This window comes from Microtus pennsylvanicus, chromosome 18 (genome assembly GCF_037038515.1).
Source record: "Microtus pennsylvanicus isolate mMicPen1 chromosome 18, mMicPen1.hap1, whole genome shotgun sequence".
Classification (NCBI taxonomy): Eukaryota; Metazoa; Chordata; class Mammalia; order Rodentia; family Cricetidae; genus Microtus; species Microtus pennsylvanicus.
The window spans coordinates 30406033-30429702 of NC_134596.1; the positions used below are offsets into that span (position 1 = coordinate 30406033).

The 23670-nt window shown below is 44.6% G+C and overlaps 1 protein-coding gene across 3 annotated transcripts in view; it reads left to right on the forward strand.

The window, feature by feature from the left end:
- Adamtsl3 (ADAMTS like 3) overlaps positions 1–23670 on the forward strand; it is a 226320-nt gene that overhangs the window by 57171 nt on the left and 145479 nt on the right. For all 3 annotated transcript variants that reach the window (XM_075952699.1, XM_075952698.1, XM_075952700.1), the window contains exon 4: positions 22346–22473. In XM_075952699.1, the coding sequence (XP_075808814.1) occupies positions 22346–22473 (128 nt within the window). The remainder of the gene's footprint in view (positions 1–22345; positions 22474–23670) is intronic.

Consider the following 23670-nt stretch of genomic DNA (forward strand, 5'->3'; position numbering starts at 1 on the left):
AGAGAGTCTGAGTCTGGAGGCTGCTCCGCAGAGTGTGTCCAGTGCCCTCTGTGTGCAGAAGAGCAAAGAGTAGGGACCGCGGAGTGAGATGGTAGGGAGGGGCCTGCTCAAGCAGGCCAGCGAGTGACCATGTGTGGAGATGGGAACATTCATGAGCATGACTGTCGCCATCCTTTCATGAGGTATGTCAATGCCTTATGCTGTATATATGTAACTTTTGTAACAACAACAACAAAGTACCATGGTGAACTGACCAGTTGATTTTTCTAGCAGCTGGTGTTCCCAGTCCCCAGCACTAAGGGCTTCTTGAGTCCTTGTCAGGCTCTCTTCTCGAAAGGCTGACATAGGGGGTTCCTGTTTTAAAGGACTGAAAGTAAAAATGCTGCTCTGAGCATGCCCTTCATCACCTAGAGAATGTGACTAATAATAATCTAATCATGTCAGATGCATGAGTCACCTGCTTTCTGTTTCGCGGGGCTTTTCCTTTGTCCAATCAACGGGCACGGATAAGGCTGACAGTCGGAGCATCAAATTAGGGTGGCTATTTAGGACCCTTTAGAATTTTAACTGTCCTAGAAAATTATGCTCTGTTTGAATAACGAGGCATCATAATTTATGCCAGGGTTTTGCTGTCACATCGATCAATGAATTGGGGTTATAAGAAGCCTTCTTCTGCTGTGCCGGAAGCTGCATGAACCGTGTCAGCCTGTGTTAGCCGGGTCACTCTATCCCACAAAACCATGAATTATTTTCCCCTGACGTTTCATGGAAACAGAATTTATTGAATTTTCTTCGTTTGTTGCTAGATTAGCCCTCTCCTCCTTAGATGGTATTGGATTTTCATCAGAACATCTCCTGTGCACGCCTCTCTTTCTTTGCCTTAGAGGGAAGGTTTCCTCAAACTGTCCACTTAAGAAAGTTACTTTTGATCCCTGTCAGACTAAAGTGAGCGTCGGTCATGGATGTTTTCCTAATGACACAGGGTTCACCGGCTCTGTCAACATGGAGTGGGTGACTTGTGGCCCCTGGAAAGAGCACAGTACTGCACTGTGTTGGGGAAGCGCACTTTTGAGGACTGCCTGAGACACATTTATTACCACCCGCCACGTCATTTTTGTGTTCTGTGTTTCATTAACTTTACCGTCTGGGTGCAATCACGAGATTGATATGGGAAAGGTAATGAAAAATATCTTCTCCAGCCTCCTAAGCGAGAAGAAAAAAAAAGAACAGAATCATTCATTCAGTCAAGACAAGTCAAGAACCTACCACATACCAAGCCTCAGGGGCAAAGTGAGTAACCAGACAGTTTCAGTTTTCAAACTGTTCGCAGCTCAGCCAAGGAGACAATGGACCCAAGGAACCTCAATATGGTGCCATTCGATGCCGGCATAGAGGCGCTGATGGAGTCCACAGACAGAGAGGAGGCTCTCTCTATGGGGTGAGACTTAGTCATGGGTGTCTACAGTTTAGGTCCCCAGCCTGCCGAGGGGAGACGGTGAGTCATCGTCTTCAGGAGTGACTGGAATTCCGGGGCTAATTGTTCTCGGGCATTTTTGTGGCTGTGCACATTACATGGATGGAATTTTACATCATTGAAATTCACCAGAGAAAGTTTGCGGGTCTAGAGGTCTGGAAGGCAGCTCGCTCTGTAATGCCCTACACGGGAGGGCGGCGTTTTCAAGTGATGCGGCCATGCCAGCTCAGCCTTGTCGGATGGAAGCAGTCTTGCTGTCTGCAGGAACTAGTGTTTATTAAATTTACAGGGGAAATGACTTTATTTTAGAGCCTCCTCTAGCTTGCTGACAGCGCTCGTACTTCATAAAATAAGGCGCACGACCCCGAACTTCATATGAATAAAAATTATTAATTTTGATGTCTATTTTGAATGCTTTAGCTCCCTTGCTTGGCTTAGTTCCCAGGAAAGCAGAAAGGAACATTGATATCAACCACAAAGTGGGCCTGGAGCCCCTTCTCCGTTAGGTGGACATCTGGAATGGGACTTGAATAACAGGCGTCACTGATGGACATATCATTAAACGTTGGTGCTCTTATTGGAGGCAAGTGTGGGGAGGCCCTGAGCATGCCTGGGGGGGGGGAGGCTCTGTATCAATGCCGGTATTGGCGTGTGCAGGTCTTAAGCTGATACTGGACAGATTCAAACATTTTAGCTGTAGAATATAGACAATGAAATCATAGCAGCTCTAAGTCCAGACGGCAATCTTCATGACAATAGTTTAAGGTGCACCTGTGTGGGCTCTTTCGCAGGGAAAACTCATCAGCGCTGTTTTCTTTTCACATTACAAAAGAAATAAAATCGAATCGTTCTCTCTGGAGCACTTGGCGTCTAAGTGAATACGACAGCTGTAAGGATTTTATTGATTTGCCCATTATGCTAATTGTGATTTGTGACCTAAAATAATATTGGGCTAATTAAAAAAAAATCATCCTCTTTCTGTCCCAAAGTTGCTACTGGCAGAACCAAGAGGAGTCAGGCGCCTGCCAGGGCTACCTGTCTAGGATCCTGTTGCCTTGAACATACAGAAGTTTCCTTACCAAGTAGTGATTACTGTTCTACATCAGACTTGTGTCTGGTGAGACTGTCTGCTCACTTTCACCTGCCAGTGAGGATGTGCAGCCCCTTCTGAGAGGGGGGATAAATATGTACAGGGAGTGCTAGTTCTGCCTGGCGCATGTGGACAGGGAACTCCAGCCTCTGCCTGGCGGATGTGGACAGGGAACTCCAGCCTCTGCCTGGCGGATGTGGACAGAGAACTCCAGCCTCTGCCTGGTGGATGTGGACAGGGAACTCTAGTCTGTCTGGCGGATGTGGACAGGGAACTCTAGTCTCTGTCTAGTGGATGCTGCATGACACAGCACAAGCTTTAGAAGACTGTCAGGTGTCCAAGCAAAAGTCATTGCTGAAGCTAAGGAGAAAGAGTCACCTTTTTAGATCCCAGAGGATCTTGTGTTCAGACTGACCCAGGGGGTCACTTTTAGCTGAGAAACAGTGGAGGAATCTTTACTGTTCCCTCCTCTGCCAATAGAAAGGGCCAGAGTTCCAGTGTCTGGCGTGACACCCTGATCTCTCACCACCAATTTAGAGTATGTAATCTGATTCCCTTTCAGAAAACGATGACATCAGATTCAAGTTCCTAATCCCTTATTGGGTCTGCTTATCAGAACTAACCAATATCAAGAGTTTCTATGGTCAAAGACAAAGATTCTAAGTCTCACAGATTTGGTGGCACTCCAAGCAGTCTGAAGTAAAAATATAGAAGCACACCCCCACCATTTCCAGGAGCTGTCTTTGTCTTCCCAGGAAGGTTCTCATTACTTCTAGAGAAACTATCTGGCTTCTCAATAGAACTGGAGGTAGACGAGGAAATTAAAATGTCTTTCCAGAATCCACTTAAGCTTCACTGGTGCTCCCATCCCAGGGATATGATGACAAACTCAGTCCTGATACCAGCTTGTGCAAGAGGTGCTCTTGAGAAAATACACAGCTGTCCTGACATTTGAGAGTGAGAAACCCCTGGACTTGGTCTGGGGAAACCCTCAAGGCAGGCAGCGATTGTACTGCTGAACCCGAAGAACCTGGTGGTGTGTAAACTCATTCTTTCAGGTCCTGTCTATAATGGTGGTGTGTAAATCCATTCGTTCAGAGTCCTGTCTAGAATGGTGGTGTGTAAATCCATTCGTTCAGAGTCCTGTCTATAATGGTGGTGTGTAAATCCATTCGTTCAGAGTCCTGTCTAGAATGGTGGTGTGTAAATCCATTCGTTCAGAGTCCTGTCTAGAATGGTGCTGTGTAAATCCAGCCATTCAGAGTCCCGTCTAGAATGGCGGTGTGTAAATCCATTCGTTCAGAGTCCTGTCTATAATGGTGGTGTGTAAATCCATTCGTTCAGAGTCCTGTCTAGAATGGTGGTGTGTAAATCCATTCGTTCAGAGTCCTGTCTAGAATGGTGCTGTGTAAATCCAGCCATTCAGAGTCCCGTCTAGAATGGCGGTGTGTAAATCCATTCGTTCAGAGTCCTGTCTATAATGGTGGTGTGTAAATTCATTCTTTCAGAGTCCCATCTAGAATGGTGGTGTGTAAATCCATTCGTTCAGAGTCCTGTCTAGAATGGTGCTGTGTAAATCCAGCCATTCAGAGTCCCGTCTAGAATGGCGGTGTGTAAATCCATTCGTTCAGAGTCCTGTCTATAATGGTGGTGTGTAAATTCATTCTTTCAGAGTCCCGTCTAGAATGGCGGTGTGTAAATCCATTCGTTCAGAGTCCTGTCTATAATGGTGGTGTGTAAATTCATTCTTTCAGAGTCCCATCTAGAATGGCGGTGTGTAAATCCATTCGTTCAGAGTCCTGTCTATAATGGTGGTGTGTAAATTCATTCTTTCAGAGTCCCATCTAGAATGGCGGTGTGTAAATCCATTCGTTCAGAGTCCTGTCTAGAATGGTGCTGTGTAAATCCAGCCATTCAGAGTCCCGTCTAGAATGGTGGTGTGTAAATCCATTCGTTCAGAGTCCTGTTTGAGAATGGGTGTGTGTAAAGCTATTATTTCAGAGTCCTGTCTGAGTCAGAAGCCAATCCTTCTCAGTTGTGGTAGTCATTTGACAACAAACTTTAAGCATTTTGAGGGTAGCTCAAGTACAGCAAAATTGAGGCTAAGTGGAGCTCGACCTGTTTTAGATTTCAAGAGACTGACTCTGAAGGCTGCGCAAATCAAGGAGCCAAGATTCATTGAGTTCAGAAACAGTGTCAGGTAGAGGTCGTGTTCCCATTCCTCCCTTTCTAATGCTCCACAAGCATTTGAATACTTTCCTGACTCCCCCACCAAAAAACAGCCAGAACTGTTCTGTTCCAGAGATGCTGGTCTGTATTTTATAATTCACCATGTTATGCTACTATGTTTGGATATATTGAGTATGACCTTTGCGTGAATGTCTTTTAGAAATATAACAACTATCCACAATATCACCACCATCACAGCCTTGTGGTGATACACAGAATAATAGAAATAGGTTAATTTAAGATGTAAGAGTTAGCTAGAAATGTGCATAAGCTATTAGCCAAACAGTATTGAAATTAATATAGTTTCTGTGTGATTATGCGCGTCTAGGCGGCCAGGAAATGAACAAGCGGTCTGGTCTCTGTCTACATTTAAGCAAGTGGCCAACAAAGTTGCCCTTATCTGGACTGATATAGCTGGGTCTTTACAGCTCCACATTGAGTTGCTACTGAATGTAGCCCAGTATAAGAGAAGAGTCAGTCACTATGTATTCCACTGTTTCTTGGCAGTAGCTGAAATGACCCCTTCTGGAGGGCCATTGGATCTTAGGTCTTCTGTTGGACCAGAGTGTTAACCGTAAGAGCAACGCCTCTAGCAGCTGACTTAATTCCAACAAATGGCAGACAGCTGAAGCCTATTTGATAACAGCCTTTCACAGCCAAGTCAAGAATGCTCTTGAAGGAGCTTCCATGCTGTGTCATGTGGAGAATGAGATGAGCTAACGCATGCCCAGCCATCATGATGGGCATCAAGGGGCAGGGTAGCTGGGGTGCAGTGGCTTTGGTGTCCGTAGGTAAGCAAGGATAATGCAGACATTTGTAGGAAGCAGAAGGTAGAGGATCTTGATTGCCAACTAAACATCTGTGAACTTCATCCTGTGGGCATCAGAACGTACTAAGTAGTTTGAGCATCTTGTAGGTGTGATGAGTTTGAATTATATTCTAGAGGGAAGGACCTGGATTAGGCTTGTAGGAGAACAGGAGAACAGGAAGTACAAGAAGTTTAAGGGACAGAGACTCCTAAAGAGTAAAGAAAGTGATTATTGAAGCCAGGCCTGGTGAGCAGGACTGTTAACCTGGCTGCCCAGGAGGCTGAAGCAGAAAGATTGCTTTGACTACAGGTGAGTTCAAAGGTCAGCCTGGTTAACTCTGCCTGAAAGTGGAAGGTGGGCTAGAGATGTAGTCCGGTGATGAAGCCTTATCTTTGGTTCAGTTCCTAGTACTAGGGGAAAAGAGAAGGTTGAGAGAAAGAGAGGAGCGGGGGCGGGTACTGCAGCTGATAGGAAGAGCCCTGGACTGCAAGTTGTAATAAGCAAGGTCCCATTCAAGCTCTTCTTCTTGGACCTGGTTTACCGTCTGTAAAAACGATTAACTAAAGTCCCTATCTAGTTCTAACGATTTGTGACTTTATGCTAAAGCTATCTGCTCATTTACATTCCTCAAACTGTGTCCTCAGGAAAGATGTTGAAGGCCGGGTTAGTGTAAAACCAGACTTCTGGAAACTTTGGTTTGGATGTTTGGATGTTAATTGATTCCTCCACTCTCATGGCCTTCCAATTCCCTATATTTCCACATAAAGTCTGTAGCTAGTGGATTATGGATTCAAGCTGAACCAGAATCGTGTATCAGCTATTACAAGCCTGAGGGTTTTGTTTCTTAATCAATTACAACATATCCGGTAACTCAGCCCAGCTACAGAGAAGACAGAATTGGCTTTCCTGACTGCTCAGCGATGGAATGTCTTCCCCTAAGCTTCTGCTTAGAGAGCAATGAAAGGGGGATTAACACTGGCAATGAAGAGATGAGCCAGTGTGCGGCCAGATGCGTCAAGACTGAAGCAAGGTCCACATTTTCTCGTCTGTGACTTCTGTGCTGTGGTGTGGTGTCAAGTCCGCAACACAAAGCTAACTTGGGACCAAAAACAAAATCGAGACGAAAAGTAAGGGAGGTAAGCTGATTCTCCAGAACGCTGGTCATTTTCTGTTTGACGAGGATTTGTATACGATGTCAGTGCTGACGGCTCTGCATTAGACATCCAATAAAGGGGCTCATTCCAGAGAAAGGCTGAAAACCTATCCCAAGTAGTCATTAATTGCCTGGAGTTCTTTGTCTAGGGTTGGGACGAGGAGAAAGTCTCCCCCTTCTCCATCAGCATGCCTGTCGCGATTGCCGTCGTTCCCTACGCAGCAGTTTCTAGGAGAGACTATTTTGCAGCAGACTTCCTGGTCGTCTCCTTCTTTTCGCACAATCTTTCTACCTCCCCTTCCTCCACATCCCCTGAGTCTTAGACACAGGAGCTGTGATGTTGATGTACTTGCTGGGACAGACACACAGACAACAAAACCAGGCTCAGCAAGTTGTGTTTCCATGCTTGTGCATCCACGTGTCACTTATATTACGTCTATGTATGTGAGTAACAATGACAATCAGAGAAAAAGATGCTATCAGCTTGAGAGAGGGCCCCCAGAGGGGTTCCAGGGTGAGTAGCTAGAAAGGCCTGGAGGGATGGAAGGGAAGAAGGAGAGTGATGTAATTCTCTTTCAATTAAAAACATATTAACAAACTAAAGATGATTCATAGGGAAAATTTTCTGTATCAGAAAAGTTTTATACCCTGGTCTTATTGACCAGAAGATGACTTTCCCCAAATCCACTTATTACCCAAAGTCTTAACTTTACAGTTGTGTTTGCTCATTAAATTTGACTCCATGTCTCCATTTTATAAATATTTTCACCAGAAATTTATGTCCAACATTGCGTTAATTGCTGGAAACCAGACAAAAGGCCAAACTTCATGAAGCTTGCAGGTAGTCAGTGAGAAAGATGTGAACTGGATGGTCACATAGTCTTCCCTCTAATTGAGATGAGTTTCTCTGAGGAAGTGACGATGGAGATGCCAATTTCAGGGTGGAGACTTAGTGTTAGCTGGATGACCCTGGATTGCAGCTTCAGTGGATGAATGCAATTTTAAGGCTTCTAAGAATCTGGCAATTATTTTATGATGGCCAAAAAGAGGCAAAAGCTTATTGACTTATCCACGTGTTGGAGTCATACACAGATTAGAGGCAAGGCCAAACGCACGGTGGTTTTGAGGTTAAGTCTCCATGACAGAGACAGACACAGTTCCTTTTGGTGCATTGCTGGCCAACGTTAAGTAGAAGAACTGTCTAGCTGAATCAGAAGCATGGGGAAGGCATCACACACACTCTTGGGGGTGTTTGTGCTTTACTCCGTAGAAGAGTTCTGACAGTGTGCTTGGGTCTTTTCTAAGAAGGTGGGCGGCTGCTGGGGAAATTAACTACACAGGGCGTGGAGACTGCTCTCAACAGGAAGTACGTGCAGAAGCCTCAGACATTAGGGAGGCAATGCCAATAAACACAGAGGCGAAACTGCAGAGATGATCCTTCTTTCGAGGATGGCTTTCCGTTGTGATTCAATATATATTCCTGGTTAATCACTAATCCAAGGGATAAAGAAATTGCAGAGGGGGCCCAGGTGAGGAGTAAGAATCCAGCCTTTCAGTATGGATCTTTAATATCCGGGGAACAATTAAAAGCCTGGAATAGATTTCTCCTTCTGTAGGGAATACAATTCATTAATAATAACAGTAGAAATGTGAAGATATTCTGTATCTTATTAAAAAAAAACACAGTCAAAGAAATGAAGTTTTGAAGGGGCTGGAAGCCTGTGGATTCTAATTATCATTTGTTTTGGCTATTAATGAAATAGAAGAAAACATCGATTATCTGAAACAACATGAGATGATGTATTTCAAAATGACCAGAAGAGTACAGAATCCCTAGCCCATAAAAATGAGTAATTATTGAAGAGATGGAGATGTTTATAGCCTTGATTTGCTTAGCACGCATTGTACGCATGTATTGGGTTACCATAATGTACCCCATAAAGATGGACAAATAATGTGTCCCAGTAAATAAATAAAATAAAGGAGAGGATGTAAACAGATGGTGCGATAAAAAGGTTTAGACTTTATCAGAAGCAAGGAAGAGCAAAATCACATTGTAGAAAATGGAGCCAACAACACAGAGCACAGTGCTGTAAACATTTGGAAAAGAACCCATGTCCTGTTGTATTTGTGTTTCTTCTAATTTCCTTAATTTTGAATCCTTTTTATTATGTTTATTTTTTAATCAATTCCCATCTTTTCTTTATTTTTTGATATTGTATTGTATAGAACACATTTTGTTTGCATTTTTTTTTCTCTGTTGCCCTTGAAATTTTTGATGCTCCTTTAAAACTTTCTGTACTGGGTATTTTCAATGTTTACTAAACGTATAATTGAAAATTATTAATTTAATATGCAGGTATATTACATTTTCCCATGTTCTGTGCTTCTATAAATATGCACAATTACATACTTGTAAAGTCTCTTTTCTTGGCTCGGCTTTCAACTTTGGGGCCATTTTTCTTTTTTTTAAATTTTTTTATTTATTAATTTATTAAAGATTTATGCCTCCTCCCCGCCACTGCCTCCCATTCCCCCCCCCCAATCAAGTCCCCCTTCCTCGTCAGCCCGAAGAGCAATCAGGGTTCCCTGACCTGTGGGAAGTCCAAGGACCACCCACCTCCATCCAGGTCTAGTAAGGTGAGCATCCAAACTGCCTAGGCTCCCCCAAAGCCAGTACGTGCAGTAGGATCAAAAACCCATTGCCGTTGTTCTTGAGTTCTCAGTAGTCCTCATTGTCTGCTATGTTCAGTGGGTCCGGTTTTATCCCATGCTTTTTCAGACCCAGGCACATGGGGCCATTTTTCTAACAGTGACTGTTGCCATGGTTCCAAAGGAACTTTCTTTCATCATGGACGTTTCTAGGTTTTCATTGCCAAGCACAATGGCCATTGCCCACAAGTGCTTCACACGTGCTGACTGTAAGTTCAAGGTCAACTGATGAGGATGGATAAAGGTCAAACTACCCAGACACCACTGTCTGGTCTCCACACTCTTAGGTGACTGTATCCAAACCATGGGTGCTTATATAACTGTCACAGGCCCCACATTGGGCACCATCTGTTGGGGTCCGGCCTCGATGGGTTCATACATTCTAGGGCTGGGGAGTGTGAATTAGAAATGTTAGGCAGAAAAAGACAGAGCTACAAAAGAAAAGACATAGACACAGGATAAAGTTGGGAGGGCAACCCAGTGGATACTGAATCCCCCCCCCCCTGTATGTTTGCCGTAGGCTTTATACCACCAATCCAGAGAGGAGGGGGAAGAGAGAAGACCTCTCTACAAAAATGCAAGGAACAAACAAAGTGATCATCCTCTCAGATACCCACGCCCTAGGTCAAATATCCTGTTAGTAGCCACACCCTGGGTCAAACCTCCTGTCAGTAACCTTGAAGGCCAAGGTGGACCGAATCCACGTCTGTTGTCTCCAACATGGAACATTTTCTCTCTGCCCTCCCACACTGTATGCTGTGTGGTCGTCCATCCTCGGGTGAGGTCTATCAAGATAGTCTTATATCTGCCAACCATCCTCCCAAGTAACCAGGCTGAGGATGGCTTCCTTTCCCTTTCCTTTAGTGCTCAGTGCATGTTTCCTCTGCCTTCCAATTATTTAACCAGATTTTTGAGGGCAATGACTAAATGGCATCTGGGGAATGTTAACTGAGGGGGAAAGGGAACTTGAACTTTGCTTAACTCAAAAGACCCTGCCGAAGCCTTGATGACTCTGAACCCTCTCCACCTGGTGGTCGACACTGGCTGTTGTTATCTAACCCGGGAGACTCATGGAACATTTTTGTTAAGACGCGGGGTTTCGTGTTGGCTCTTCCTGACCTTGTGCTCTGGTCTCAGGTATGCAGAGCTCCCTGTGCCAGCTTTCTCTCTTCACCTAGGGTAACACTCCACCCAGCAGTGACCCAGCATGTGCAAAGAGAGGCCAGGGATGGAAACGGCGTGCTGGCTTCTTTCATAACTCACTTTGCTAACTGTCAAATAATATTTCTTGAGGGAATTTGTTTAAAGCCGATGCCCCTCGCCTGTGGTCTGGGTAATGTTCTTGATGAGCCGTTGGCACAAATCCTGTGTTTTTCTATGTGAAAATGGCTAACCATGAATGAAAACAAATCACGAAGAAAAGTCTAAAAAGAAGCTTTTCCTAAAACCCTTGGTATCATGAAACTGGGAAGACTCTGCCTGTGTTTCCCCCCACTCCTGAGAAAGAAAAGCCCCCTGTGGATTGTCAAATACAAGGGACTTGAATGTGGTTTAGGGTATGCTGGGATTACGAGCTCCCTAAGGCTGTTCTGTGGTTTTTAATGGGCGAGTGTGCACCAAGAGCATTCGACAGAGTCTGTCTGAGGATGGGAGGTGTCGGGTTTCTGCAGGGATCCTCTTTTCATCCATGGTTGCTGAGCAGAGTGAAGGCAAAATCCATCCGAGTGCGGCAAATACTCCTGATGTGTGGCTGTCACAGCGGCTTAGAAAATAACCGTTTTCGCGTGAATTGTTATAAATCGTTGTGAGAGCAAAGAGGATTAGTCACGTGACCAGCATCCTTCTAGGATGGTTTCCTCCCCAGGCCACTCTTTAGATTAGATACTTCGTAGCTGTTCAGGCTGCCCTAGGGACTGGAATGTGTTAACATTTTAGTCCTAGCCTCCCTTGCCCCGGTTGCAAAACCCCAAAATGTCTCCAAACATTACTAAGTGTTCCACACGACTTGCAAAGTCCAGCTGAGAAGCAACATTCTAGAGCATCATGGATACGTGTGGGGCTGGAAGCTAACCATCTGAAATATCTGGCTGGAGTGTACAACTGGGCTTGAGATGGCCTAAGGCAGTTTCCATAAATGCTCTTAAGGGCGCCAGCCACCAGGGCCAAATTCTTGACCAGTGTTTGCCAGACAGACCTTGCCTTGCCCAGGATTTGGAAGATATCATGGATGCTGTTTCTTGGGCCCAAGCTGGACTGATTTATATATTAGGATAATAAGTTTGAAAGCGTAGCACTTGTTAGTTAATAAATCCAGCAGTTCAGAAAGGCTACAACGAAAACCACAAACCCACTCCTCATCCATCTCCAGAAATAACCAGAACTTACATGGCAACATTCTGAACATTTTCTTGCATCTTCGTGGATAGGATTTTTGAACAGGGTTAGTACACGGGCACAGTGCCATGAAAATGCTGTCATGCTACGAGGGTCATTTTAAGTGAAGAGTATTTAATTTAATTTGTTATAAAATAATTATGTGCACATGTGCGTGTCCCTGTGCAGATATGTGCAGTTTTGTGCAGGTACCCTCGGAGGTGAAAAAGAGGGCTGTGGATTCCCTCGGAGTTAGACGTACAGATGGTTTTGAGCCTCCTGGTGTGGATGCTGGGAACTAAACCCAGGTCATCCGGAAGAGCAGCAGGTGCTTATAGCCACTGGGCTATCTCTCCAGCCTGATATTATGCGAATTTAACGGACACAAAGAGAAAACGAGGGACCCGCAGAACTTAAAACCATAGCAGAACAACTTAGTTTCTCAGTGGTATTTCTACATATATGACCAAAGATCACACAGCATTAGGAGTCTGGAGTTTTAGAAAGTGATGTTGAAATCTTAGATAATATTTTACACCGTCCTTACAGCTCTTTCCCATTCTCCTTCCCGTGTTTATCAGCCACACCAGAGGGGATAGTTTGCTGGAGTGTGTGCAGTCCTCTACAGCCCTCTCAGGCAGCCCTGTGGCTTGAGGGGGGCTCTGGACTGAAGTGGATCAAGCGCTCACTGCCGTTCCTTCTCCTTGACTTTTACAATCCTGTTTTTCCAAAGTTTTGCATCGTCTTTTGGTTGATTGGAATTCATCATCAACTTTAAAAGGAAAGTTTCCATTTCCCGAGGCTTTTCCTTTCTACATTTGAGAATGGTGTTCTGCCTGTGTCGTCTGTCCGTCTTTCCGTCCCTGTCTCCCTGTGTGTTAGAACATACATGACAACACTTAGCATTTTTAACCGTTCTCTGCTCGCTTCAGCTCCTGGCAGTCAGCCCTCACCTGGTGCCTGTGGGTGGAATGATTTGGGTGCTTCATAAATAGATAGACATATTTCTTTTATGCCAGACTTCTTTTGTATAATGATTTCAATTTCATCTATGCTGTGGCATGTTTCAGAATTCTATTCTTTCTCTATATTGAATAATATGTGCAAATATACATTCCTATCTTATTTGTTCTCTTGTTGGTAGACATTTGGTTTTCCCTTCTCTGACTACTGTAAATACTTTGGCAGCAGAGATGGGCATCCAGCTCCCTGAGTCCATGTGTACAATTTTTGGGGAGATATGCACTCGGAAGGAGAATTACTGAGTCTTACGATGAACATGCACTCAATTGCACAACTGCCATACTGTTTCCCACGATGACTGTACCACTTTATATTCCCACCAGCAATGATGCGGGGGGTCTAATCCCTCCACACGCTGCCGTTTTCACTGTTATCTGGTCTTGCTCATTCCTTTCTCACAGTGTGTTGTTTTCCAGTAGTCATCCTGAGTGGATGAGAAATAGTAGCCTGTGGCCTTCACTGCAAACCGGATGGCTGGAGAGATGCTGCTTTGCCCATTAGAGTTGAGTGGCCACACTCAAGTTTCCTTTAGCAATATTGTGTTAGTTAGGGTTTCTGTTGCCGCAATGAGATGATGCCATAACCAAAGAGCCAGTTGGGGAGGAGAGGTTTATTCGGCTTACACTTCAGCATTGCTGTTCATCACTAAAGGAACTCAAACAGGGCAGGAACTCAAACAGGTCAGGATCCTGGAGGCAGGAGCTGATGCAGAGACCACAGAGGGGTGCTGCTTACTGGCTTGCTTCCCCTGACTTTCTCAGCCTGCTTTCTTATAGAACCTAGGAGCAGCAGCCCAGGAATGGCACCACACACCATTGGCTGGGTCCTCCCACACTGATCTCAAGGAGGCCTTTCCTCAGCTGAGGCTCCTTCCTCTGATGACTCTAGCTTGTGTCAAGTTGACACACAGAACCACCCAGTACAAGTATCATTATCGTGTGGTAATGTGAATCTTACAGTTTTTCGTTTTTCATCAGAAGTCAGAAATTTTGATTTTTGTCTTTGTATGTTTAAGTCTTGGCCAAATAATTCTTTGGTTAAATTCTTTAGGGGTTGGGGAAGTGACTTAATCAGTACAGCTCTTTCCTTACAAATAACTTAGCCTGTTTGGTGACTTTCAGGTCAGTGAGAGACTGTAGCTGAAGAACCAGGTAGACTGTACCTCAAAGAATGACATTTGAGGTTAACCTCTGACCTCCACAACACAAATGTATGCACACAATCACCTTTGGTAGGCTGTGCCGTTACAATTAAGGAAGTTAGAGCTGCAGGGATGTTTGCTATTTCTGCTCTTCTTTTTAGCCATTATTGACATAGCCACTTTCATTTTATACAGACGGGCACTAGAATCTTACCACAGGGGTGGGCTTGAGAGTGGTTATGATGCTTGAATGAGATTGCCACGTGCAACTTAACACAGACACCTGGGAATTGGCCTGGCATCTCCTATCCCCTGGGTATAGTAAGTTACCGTTTGATGCCATAAAACAATCTCACAGCAGTTCAGAATTAGGATAATAAAAGGGTTATTTATTTAAAGGGAAAACTTACAGATCACCGTTCTAAACAATAGTCCTCTAAGTACAAACAGGAACAGAGTCCAGCAGCTGGAACAGGAGCCGGAAGCAAGAGAGCGGGTGCATGGTTCCTGCTGCTTTTTAAAGTATAAGAGACCATGCCCAAGTGGGCTGGAATCATAAAGGCTATTGGCTGAAGAAGCAGAATGTGCTCTCACAGCAGCCATTGTTGGTCCCGTTGATCCCAGTGCCTTCAGGTGTCACCTCTGTGCCCTCCTCCTTGGGATAAATGATGTGACAAACACGGGCGCTGGACTCCTGCATGCAGTGTTTCAGTGAAGGTTCTCCATCCCTCCTCACACTCCTGCCTGCCAGAAGAATTTCTCCAAAGCACAGTCTGCTGAAGTCTTGCTTCTGCTCTGCAAATTTCCAGTGAGCTGATGAATGAGCGTGCAAGCATTGGTGGAAGCTTTCCATGAATGAGCATGCAAGCATGGTAGAAGCTCGCCGCCCTTCTGCACTGGCCAGGGTATGGTCACCATGTACTGCCTCAGTTCTCTCGTGCCAGTGGGGAACACTACAAGTGATTGGAGGGGAAAGAGAGGAATGCCTGTTCTGTCTGTGTCTATCTTCTGTTTCTGTTTCTCTGTCTCTTTCTGTGTCTTTCTGTGTGTCTCTGCCTTTCTCTCTGTCTCTCTCTCTGTCTGTCTCTCTGTCTCTCTCTGTCTCTCTCTCTGTGTCCCCCTCTTTCTGTCTCTCTCTGTCTCTCTGGCTGTATTTTCTCACCAAAAGCCTTACCTCCCCCCCATCACTCTTTACACAGAAAGATGAAGATGAAAATCCTGAGATTATTATAGAGTTTGGCTCACACTAGCTCAAACTGCTGCCCAGGTCTCATGGCTTCTCTGTACCATGTCCACTCAAAGACTTGTTTTAGAAAATGTTCCCCAGGGGCTAAGGGTGTTATTCAGTGGCAAAGCACTCACCTTGCCTCCCATGCCCAAGACTGTGAGTTTGATCTCAAGTGCTGCAAAAACAAATGCTAATACTTCAAAAATATATTAATATATAAACCCATAGAATAAAATACCCCTCAAGGGGCTTCAAAGAAGCCTCAGTAAATAAAGTGCCCACCACTCAAGCATGAGGACACCTGTTGGGTTCCTGAGTCAAGCACATTGGCTCACACTCACATGAACAAGTACACACACAGACACACTCACACCATGCACACACTACACACACACACCACACACACAGATTAATGTATATACACATGACACACACACCACACACACATCCCACACACATAGACACACCACACACAGAGATAAACACATACAGAGAGAGAGAGAGAGAGAGAGAGAGAGAGAGAGAGAGAGAGAGAGAGAGAGGATTCGACCAGTACAATTCTATTGGGGAAGTAATAGGAACTCTGTCTGGAGTTTTAGACGCAGCTTGGACAGGAACCATGAGATATGAAGCTACAGAGTAAGGTGTGTCTGACAGGCAGATGCTTTTTTTCTCTTTTTTTAGGCAGATGCTTATTAGCATAAAGTGTGTCCCAGTGAATTGGGGAAAAAGAAGTTCTCTTATGGTGGTAAAAATGACCAGGGACCAAGATTGGCTAGGAAAAGGCCCTAGGCTGTTGGCTTTCCAGCCAGTGAGTCTTAGCAGAGAGGAGTATGGACTGGGCAAGGAAGGGTAAGTGTCAGAGTCCTGGGAATTTATCGCCGGTACCTAGCACATGGCTTTAGATATATTAGTGTTTAATAAACCTGGTTGAATTAAATTGTTGATCTCCATGACAACTTGACTGACATTTTTATGGCATCTGCCCCATTCATAATTTTAAAGGTTTGTTGCTCAAGACCTGAAGGTGGTATTAACCTGAAAGAATGTATCTACTGTTAACAGAATCTGAGTGGTTTGAGATCTCCTCAAATAACCTGTGTGGGAACATTGGAATGAACGTTTATTTGATGCCTGGGAAGTAATCTCCCACTGGAACCCATTTCATTCAGAGTTGTGTTTAACATGGAGCTGCTAATATGGCGTTTCCAATAAGTGGCCTTAGATGTGCAGCCTGTGTTTAATTACTCTTGTTTGAGCTAGACCAGCAGAACAGGGCTATTCAGTAGAAGTCAGAGACTTGAGAACTTGTCAGGGAAATAGTTTATGATTTGATTTATGCCTGGGGATCCAAGAAGAGCGAACAAAACTCAAGGCTTTATGAGATGGTGAACACATTCACCCCCGCCGTAGTCCAGGCTTTGGCCAAGTCCGATTATATAACGAGTAAACAATATCTTGGGGGCTTGTTTTTCATCCAGCATATTCCCAAGCTGCAATTTTACTTGGGAAAATATGATTTCCTAAGCAATCATTAAGCCTGATGGTTTAGAGCAAACGACACAAAGTGCACACTGTTCCTTAAGATGTGTTTTCAGAGCCTTTCCTTGAGTGTTTTTCTTTGCTCTTTAAAACAAAACAAAAAAAATTCTGTTGAATGTTTTAGTGTGTGGGAACACACATGCACACACGTTGTATGATACTAGAAAATGGTCATCGGCAAATAATTAGCAGATTGAAAAGTGTTTATAATTCATTAGAAGTTAGGAAATAGAGACAAGTAAAAATAGGGGCTCACGTGCATCACAGACTGTCCCATTGGAGATGATGGGGCGTATGGTTCCCCCAGAACTGTCGCCTCATTCTGTGGAAAAGAACTGACCTTGCTCTAACAAAGGTCTATCCTCTGCTAACAAAGGTCATGGAAATAGCTTTGTATTTGTTTTTCTCCACACTTAAGGATTAATGCCACGCCCCCTGAATCCCTTGACCCCTCTCCCTTCCTGTTCATTTAGAGCAGCTGGAGGACCTGGAACCATATCTGTCCTCTTGGGGCCATGGCAGAACCTTGACCTTGGGTGTCTGTCTGGATAAGGGAATCAGCAGATGTCAGGGAGCCCACAAATGCCACCCAGGAACACGCATCCCTCACAAGATCCCCAAGATAAGATGGGAGGCTTTGGAAAACCAGAAGTGTAGCTCCACTTGCGCTAAAGGTGGGGTGGGGTGGTGGATAACTCAAAAGGCGTCATTGAGATATCAAAACAATGTTGTGGTCCAGTGGCTCACAGCTGCAGATGGAGTGGATCCAACACGCCGGATGCTAACTGTCAGTGACGGTAGTTCGGTGCCTGAATTTGACCGGATTCCTGGTCACAAAGGAAATGGACCATCAGTGAGAAGTCACACCAAGGAAAACAGGATTAGCCCGAGGGGGTTGGCCAAGGGATTCTGCCATGGCCCCATCATTCTTTGGACACATATGGTTCCGAAAATGTTGCTCTCCTGAAGATGTTGCTGGGAATATTCACCAGACAGGCCGTGGGGTTTAGAAAGGATGTAAGCTGAGCCAAGGACTGGCCCATAGCACTTTCTGCATGAACAGCAGCTGCCCTGGGAAGGACACGATTCTTCAGGTCTTTGTCTAGGTCTTACCACGGAGGCATGAATGTGATGTTGGGTGAATCAAACTTTGATTGGGCTCATTCAACAACTTGCCTTACAAAACAGTGTTCACACGGAGTCTAAATAGTCGCGTAAGCCAGTTTAAGGTGATGTTGGGAAGGGGAATTGGGAGAAACGGTACCCACTAGTAAACAAAAGTTGCCTGGTCTGGGTTATCATGAAGCCAGCTGTTTTTGTGGCCACTGTGCTTTAGGGACTGGGCTGGTCATAGTGAAGCTACCACATACCTCTTCTCTCAGGGGGCTGGTGGTCACCACACAGCCTGGTAAGACCCTACCCAGTTCCCATGAATGACTGTCCCTCCATCCTCCACAGCCCTTTTCTGCAGCTTGATTCTTGACAATGGTGATTGATATTATTTCATATTTTAGTAGTAATATTAAGCTATATTCACAGGTCTCTCTGATAAGTGGGCAACATGACCTGCTTCTTGTTGTAGAAAAGCAGATATAGTTATTAACGGAATTTAGATGGGTTTGGAAGCCACAGCTAGCATGCTTATCAGTGAGTTGGGGGACACATGGAAGCTACAAGGTCAAGGAGCATGGCTTAGAGATGGTTGCTGGGATCAGGGTCCAAGCAGACCTCAGCAGACTGAGCTGCCAAGCCAAAAGTACCAAGAAGAGATTCATTGGTGATTAATGTTAAATCTTGCACAAGCATTGCCTGGAGAGCTGGCTCTGCCATCATTATTTTGATGTTATTTTTAAGAACAACAGTTGCTGTCATTTGTGACACACCCACCAGCTACACAGAGACACTGTGTGGTTTCCTTTCCCCCTGTGTGTTTTAAGTATTGTGTGAACGATGGTGACTAGCTGTTTAACTTGAGTGTTATGAAGGTTAAAAGCTTATCATAACAGCTTTAATCATTATGTAATCCTGCCTCCAAAGGGGGTTCCAATAAATGGTTTGTCTGAAATAAGAAGAAAAGGAGGCAGAAGGGAGGGAGGGGAGATGGAGAAAAGGAAAGAAGAAAAGACAGAGTAAGGGAGGATGGAGGGGAAAAGAGAGGGAAACTTTATCAAAAATTTGGCATGGGTTAAGGAAATAGCTTAGTTCAGTTCCGAGAACCCACATAGAAAAGTCAGGGGGGCCGGGAGGTGGTGGTGCATGCCTTTAATCCCAGCACTCGGGAGACAGAGGCAGGCGGATCTCTGTGAGTTCGAGGCCAGCCTGGTCTACAAGAGCTAGTTCCAGGACAGGCTCCAAAGCTACAGAGAAACCCTGTCTCGAAAAACCAACAAAAGGAGGAAAAAAGAAAAAAAGAAAAAGAAAAGTCAGGTATGATAGCCTGTGTTTGTAATCCCAGCACTGGGGAGGCTGAGACAGATGGTTCTCTTGGGCTGGTGAGCCAGCTCTGTCAAAGTAGTGAGCTCCAAACTGATCTGAGACCCTGTTTTAGAATCAAAAATCAAAGTGGACTGCTCCTGAGAAATGATATCCAAGATTATTATCTGGTTTCCACATCTGAGCATACGTGCATTGCACACACCCACATGTACGCACACACACATACACACACACGTGCGCACACACACATACACACACACATGCACACACATACACACATGTGCACACACACATACACACATACACGTACACATGCACATACACATGGAAATATGGATCATGGGGCAATACCTGGCTTAGGCTCCTTTTAGATATAATGCCACAGTCTAGACACTGCATTTTGAGATTCAAAATTTGCATCCTTAATTGTGTGCAGAGATTGAACACAGTCACGAAAGAGCAGAAGGCGTTTGGGGTATTAGCCCTGTAATGGAGGAGAGGAGTGGGGCTCATTGTCGGATTCTTTAGAGGGATGGAAATTCTGGGAAAGGAAGACCAAAAGAGAGAAGTGGCTAAAATCAGGGACATTGTTGCTACTTTGTAGCTAGGAAGAAAGCACACGGGCCAGTGGTTGGCAGAAAATGCCTCTGGGTTCTGTGGAACCCAACCGTCCTAATAGAGAAGGGGACACCACCAGGACGCCTTGAGATGCCATTTGCTTTCTGTTTTCTTAAGAGGAAAAAAAAATCTGACGGATCCAATCAGAGAAACCAGATGTTTTCATTTTATAATGTGCCCGTTTTAATTATTTTAGAATCAAAATGTTTTCTCTAAGTGAAGGTGGAGGAGCTATGGAAAGAAACCCAAGTCTAACTATAAATGGAACAGATGGGGTGGCGGGAGTAAAAACAAATTAAAGCAATATTGCAGGGGGCTCTCAACTTTCGCTTAAAAAATATATGATGATATTTTTCAACTTTTCACATTCGACCAATTCGTAGATCGAGTGACAGGATGAAAAGCCAGTTTCAGCTGTGTATAGTTTAAGCATTTGCCTAAACGGTCTGGACTTACCCCGCCGAGAAGTCCAGATGAATGCATTAAACTGCTAATTGTATTTTTCTATGAATTGGAATTTTATATTTTATACTATATTATAGACAGGGTTGTGTTTGATGACTTTCAGGGCAGAAAATCGACCCGAACAGCGTTCTTAATTAGAACAGTCAATAGTATGGGTTTAATTAGCTCCCGTTCCTGATGACAGATTTGGTCAGCGGCCAAATATTTATTCTTTCTGTCTCTCTGTTGAGGCTGCAGTACTGTTCTATGGGGCTGTTCACTGTGCTATTAATAGAAGCTGTCAGACCCGGTGACCGGGGCCACTTAAGTAAAAGTTATTGGAAAACCTTTTTTGCGCCCTGTCATTATTTTTTTTTCATTTTGGTTTTGAAGGTCTTCCCTACCAATCCCCTTCTTAATTTAACTTTTTTGGGAAGGGAATGATGATGTAACTTGCCTGAAGGCTCAGGGCAACCTGAGCCATATCTAATTCAGGCACACGCTGTCATTCATTACTGTGTTCTGGTTTCTCTACATTCTCTGCCTTACGACCTACCTGTTAAATCCTGTCTGACTTGACCATTTATTTCCACATTCCAAGAGGACAGGGTTTTGTTCGCTTGCTTACCTGCTTGATTTTAAGGAAGACATTTTGTGTTTTTATCTTTTAGAATATGGTAGAAGGGGCTGGAGAGATGTGTTGGTGGCTCAGACTTGCTGTTTCTCAGAGGGCTGGGGTTCAGTTGTCAGCACCCGTTCTGGAGGACCACAGTCACCTGTGACACCCCCTTCAGGTGATCTAATGCCTCCCTCCTGCCCTCCAAAGTAGCCTGCGTTCATGCGAGTGCACGCACGACCCCACCCCAGACACAGGGATGCATATAACTAAGCATAAAAATAAGCTTTTTAAACATGCTTTGAAATAGGGAGACACAACACAGAATATTGCTTAAGTCATCCAAAGCCCTCCCACTCTCTCGCCATAGCATTCTCTTTCTCTGGGCATCTCTTGGTCTATCCACAGGCAGACTTGCCCATGTTAAAGAAGTCATTGTCATCTAATGATTGTATTTTGACCTAAAATACTTCAAAGAAAGAAAGAAAGAAAAGAAAGAAAGAAAGAAAGAAAGAAAGAAAGAAAGAAAGAAAGAAAGAATTTCAAAACCACTGAAAACATCACCCAGGAAAGACCACCTGGCTCGATGCTGATTCCTAAGGCTTAGGCATTTGCTGCAGACAAAGGGTAAAGGAAAGCCAGCAATGCCATTCCTCTTGTGATTTTTCTCAGGGACAGAGGCGGCTTGATGTGCGTTCTTGCAGCCCGTGCTCCAGTACTTTCGCTGCTGTGTACGAAGACAGAGAGAAACTGTTTTGTGTTTTCACTTTAAAGAAATTAAACCACACCAGCCTTTTCTACTTTCTTCCCTTTGCTAATAGATATGAGACAGTCTCTCCCATGCTAACCATAAGACTATCAATGTTTATATGGCATATAATTTTCTTGGCATTTTATGGTTTCAGCGCTTTAATATAAATTTCCAAGATATCTGGAATTCATTCTGACATATTTTAAGAATTTATAGATTTTTCTAAAAAGTCTTTTTATTAGATTTATTATTCATTTTGTTTTATGTGTGAGTGTTTCACCTGTGTGTGTGTTTATGATCATATGTGTGCTTGGTGCCTGCTGAGGTCAGAAAGGGCATGGGCTCTCCGGGGACTGGAGTTATGAACAGTCATGAATTACTCTGTGTGCACTGGGCATCGAACTTGGGTTCTCTGTGAGAGCAACATGTGCTCTTAACAGCTGCCAAGTTTCTCCCAACCAAGAGTTTATCTATTTATAAAAATAATCTGTAATACTAGTACCTAGGAGACGGAGGCGATGAGGTGGAGAGCAGCCTGGGGCGCACATAAACTCAGTGTCTGCTCGAGCTACGTTGTGAGACGCTAGCTCCAGAATTAAAACAGTTTAAAGTTACTTTTAGTAGATAAAATAAAAAGTGCTTTGTAGTAGACTTAGGTGATAATTGACTTCTATAATTGGCTGTGTTCCCCCCCCCCACTGTACAGACCTCAAGGAACACTCATTCCGAGGAAGACAAAGATGGCAACTGGGATGCTTGGGGCGACTGGAGTGACTGTTCCCGGACCTGTGGCGGAGGAGCTTCCTATTCTCTGCGGAGGTGTCTGACGGGAAGGTCAGTGGGGGCTTGGCCACTCCTGGGGGGACTGTGTCACTGCCTCTGGGTGACACAGAAGGGGAGGGGCTGCGGCTCTGAAGTGTCCTATTCGGTGAAGGTGACTTACTATCTACCATAAACATCAGCCAATCTCAAGTTAACATATTTATAAGGGAACAAACCCACTTCCTGGTATGTCACCGTGACCTATTTACATAGTGGTCACAGGGTTCAGGAAAACCAGACACTTTGGTCCCAAGAAAGTGAAGGCCTGTTAAGTTCAGTTGCCAACTTGATATTATCAGGGTTCGGGGACAAATGTTATGTCATCTTGGTGGCAGTTCTTGCGAGGCTGCCACTGAAATCACTTTCTTCTGTGAATGCACCATGGATGAAGAAGGTAACGTAGGAACTGGGGAGCCGACACAAGGGGTAAAGTGTGTGCTTCACAAGCAAAGGACCCGAGTTCAGGTCCCTGGAACCCACAGAAAAGTCAGGAGTGGTGGTGCACAGTTGTGACCCTGTGTTGGATGGGCGCAGCAGCTCCCGTGGTATAACAGTTAGTGTTCTGGACTATGAATTCAGCGAACTGAGTTCCTATCTCGGTGGAACCTGTTCCTTGAGAAGAGACCTGGTCAGTTATCCTCAACAACTCAGACCATGAAACCCAGTATAGACGGGCTGCCCATGCATGCTTCAGCATTACTGGGGGCATGTTCACTTCATAGGGTGGGCAGAGACATGTGGATCATAGGGCCTTGCTGGTCAGCATGTCTAGCCAAAGTGGTGAACTTATGTTCCGTGAGAGATCCTGCCTCAAAAATTAAGAGAGAGCTATGGGGACATACGCACACACGGGTGAGCTCACCCACGTGTTCAAATGCACACACATACATTTTTAAAAAGTCTTATAAAGAAGGTAATACACACTCTGTTTTCATCTCTTCAATCCATTTATACTAAACTGTCAGATCAGTTTAATTTTAATAGCCCACTAGTCTCTGGGAATCTTGCACTCGCTGTTTTTAAAGTTGTGACCCATGGAAGAGTTTAAACCATGATTCTTGGGTAAGGTGCAACCTCAGGTCGATGGACTCTCATCTTCCGGTCCCAGACAAAAATCTCCTAGATTACGGCAGCCGTCTTCACTTGTAGGATGCCATTGGGTAATGGAGTGAACTGGCTTTTACTGTTGATCTCCAGCTATGGAGAAGA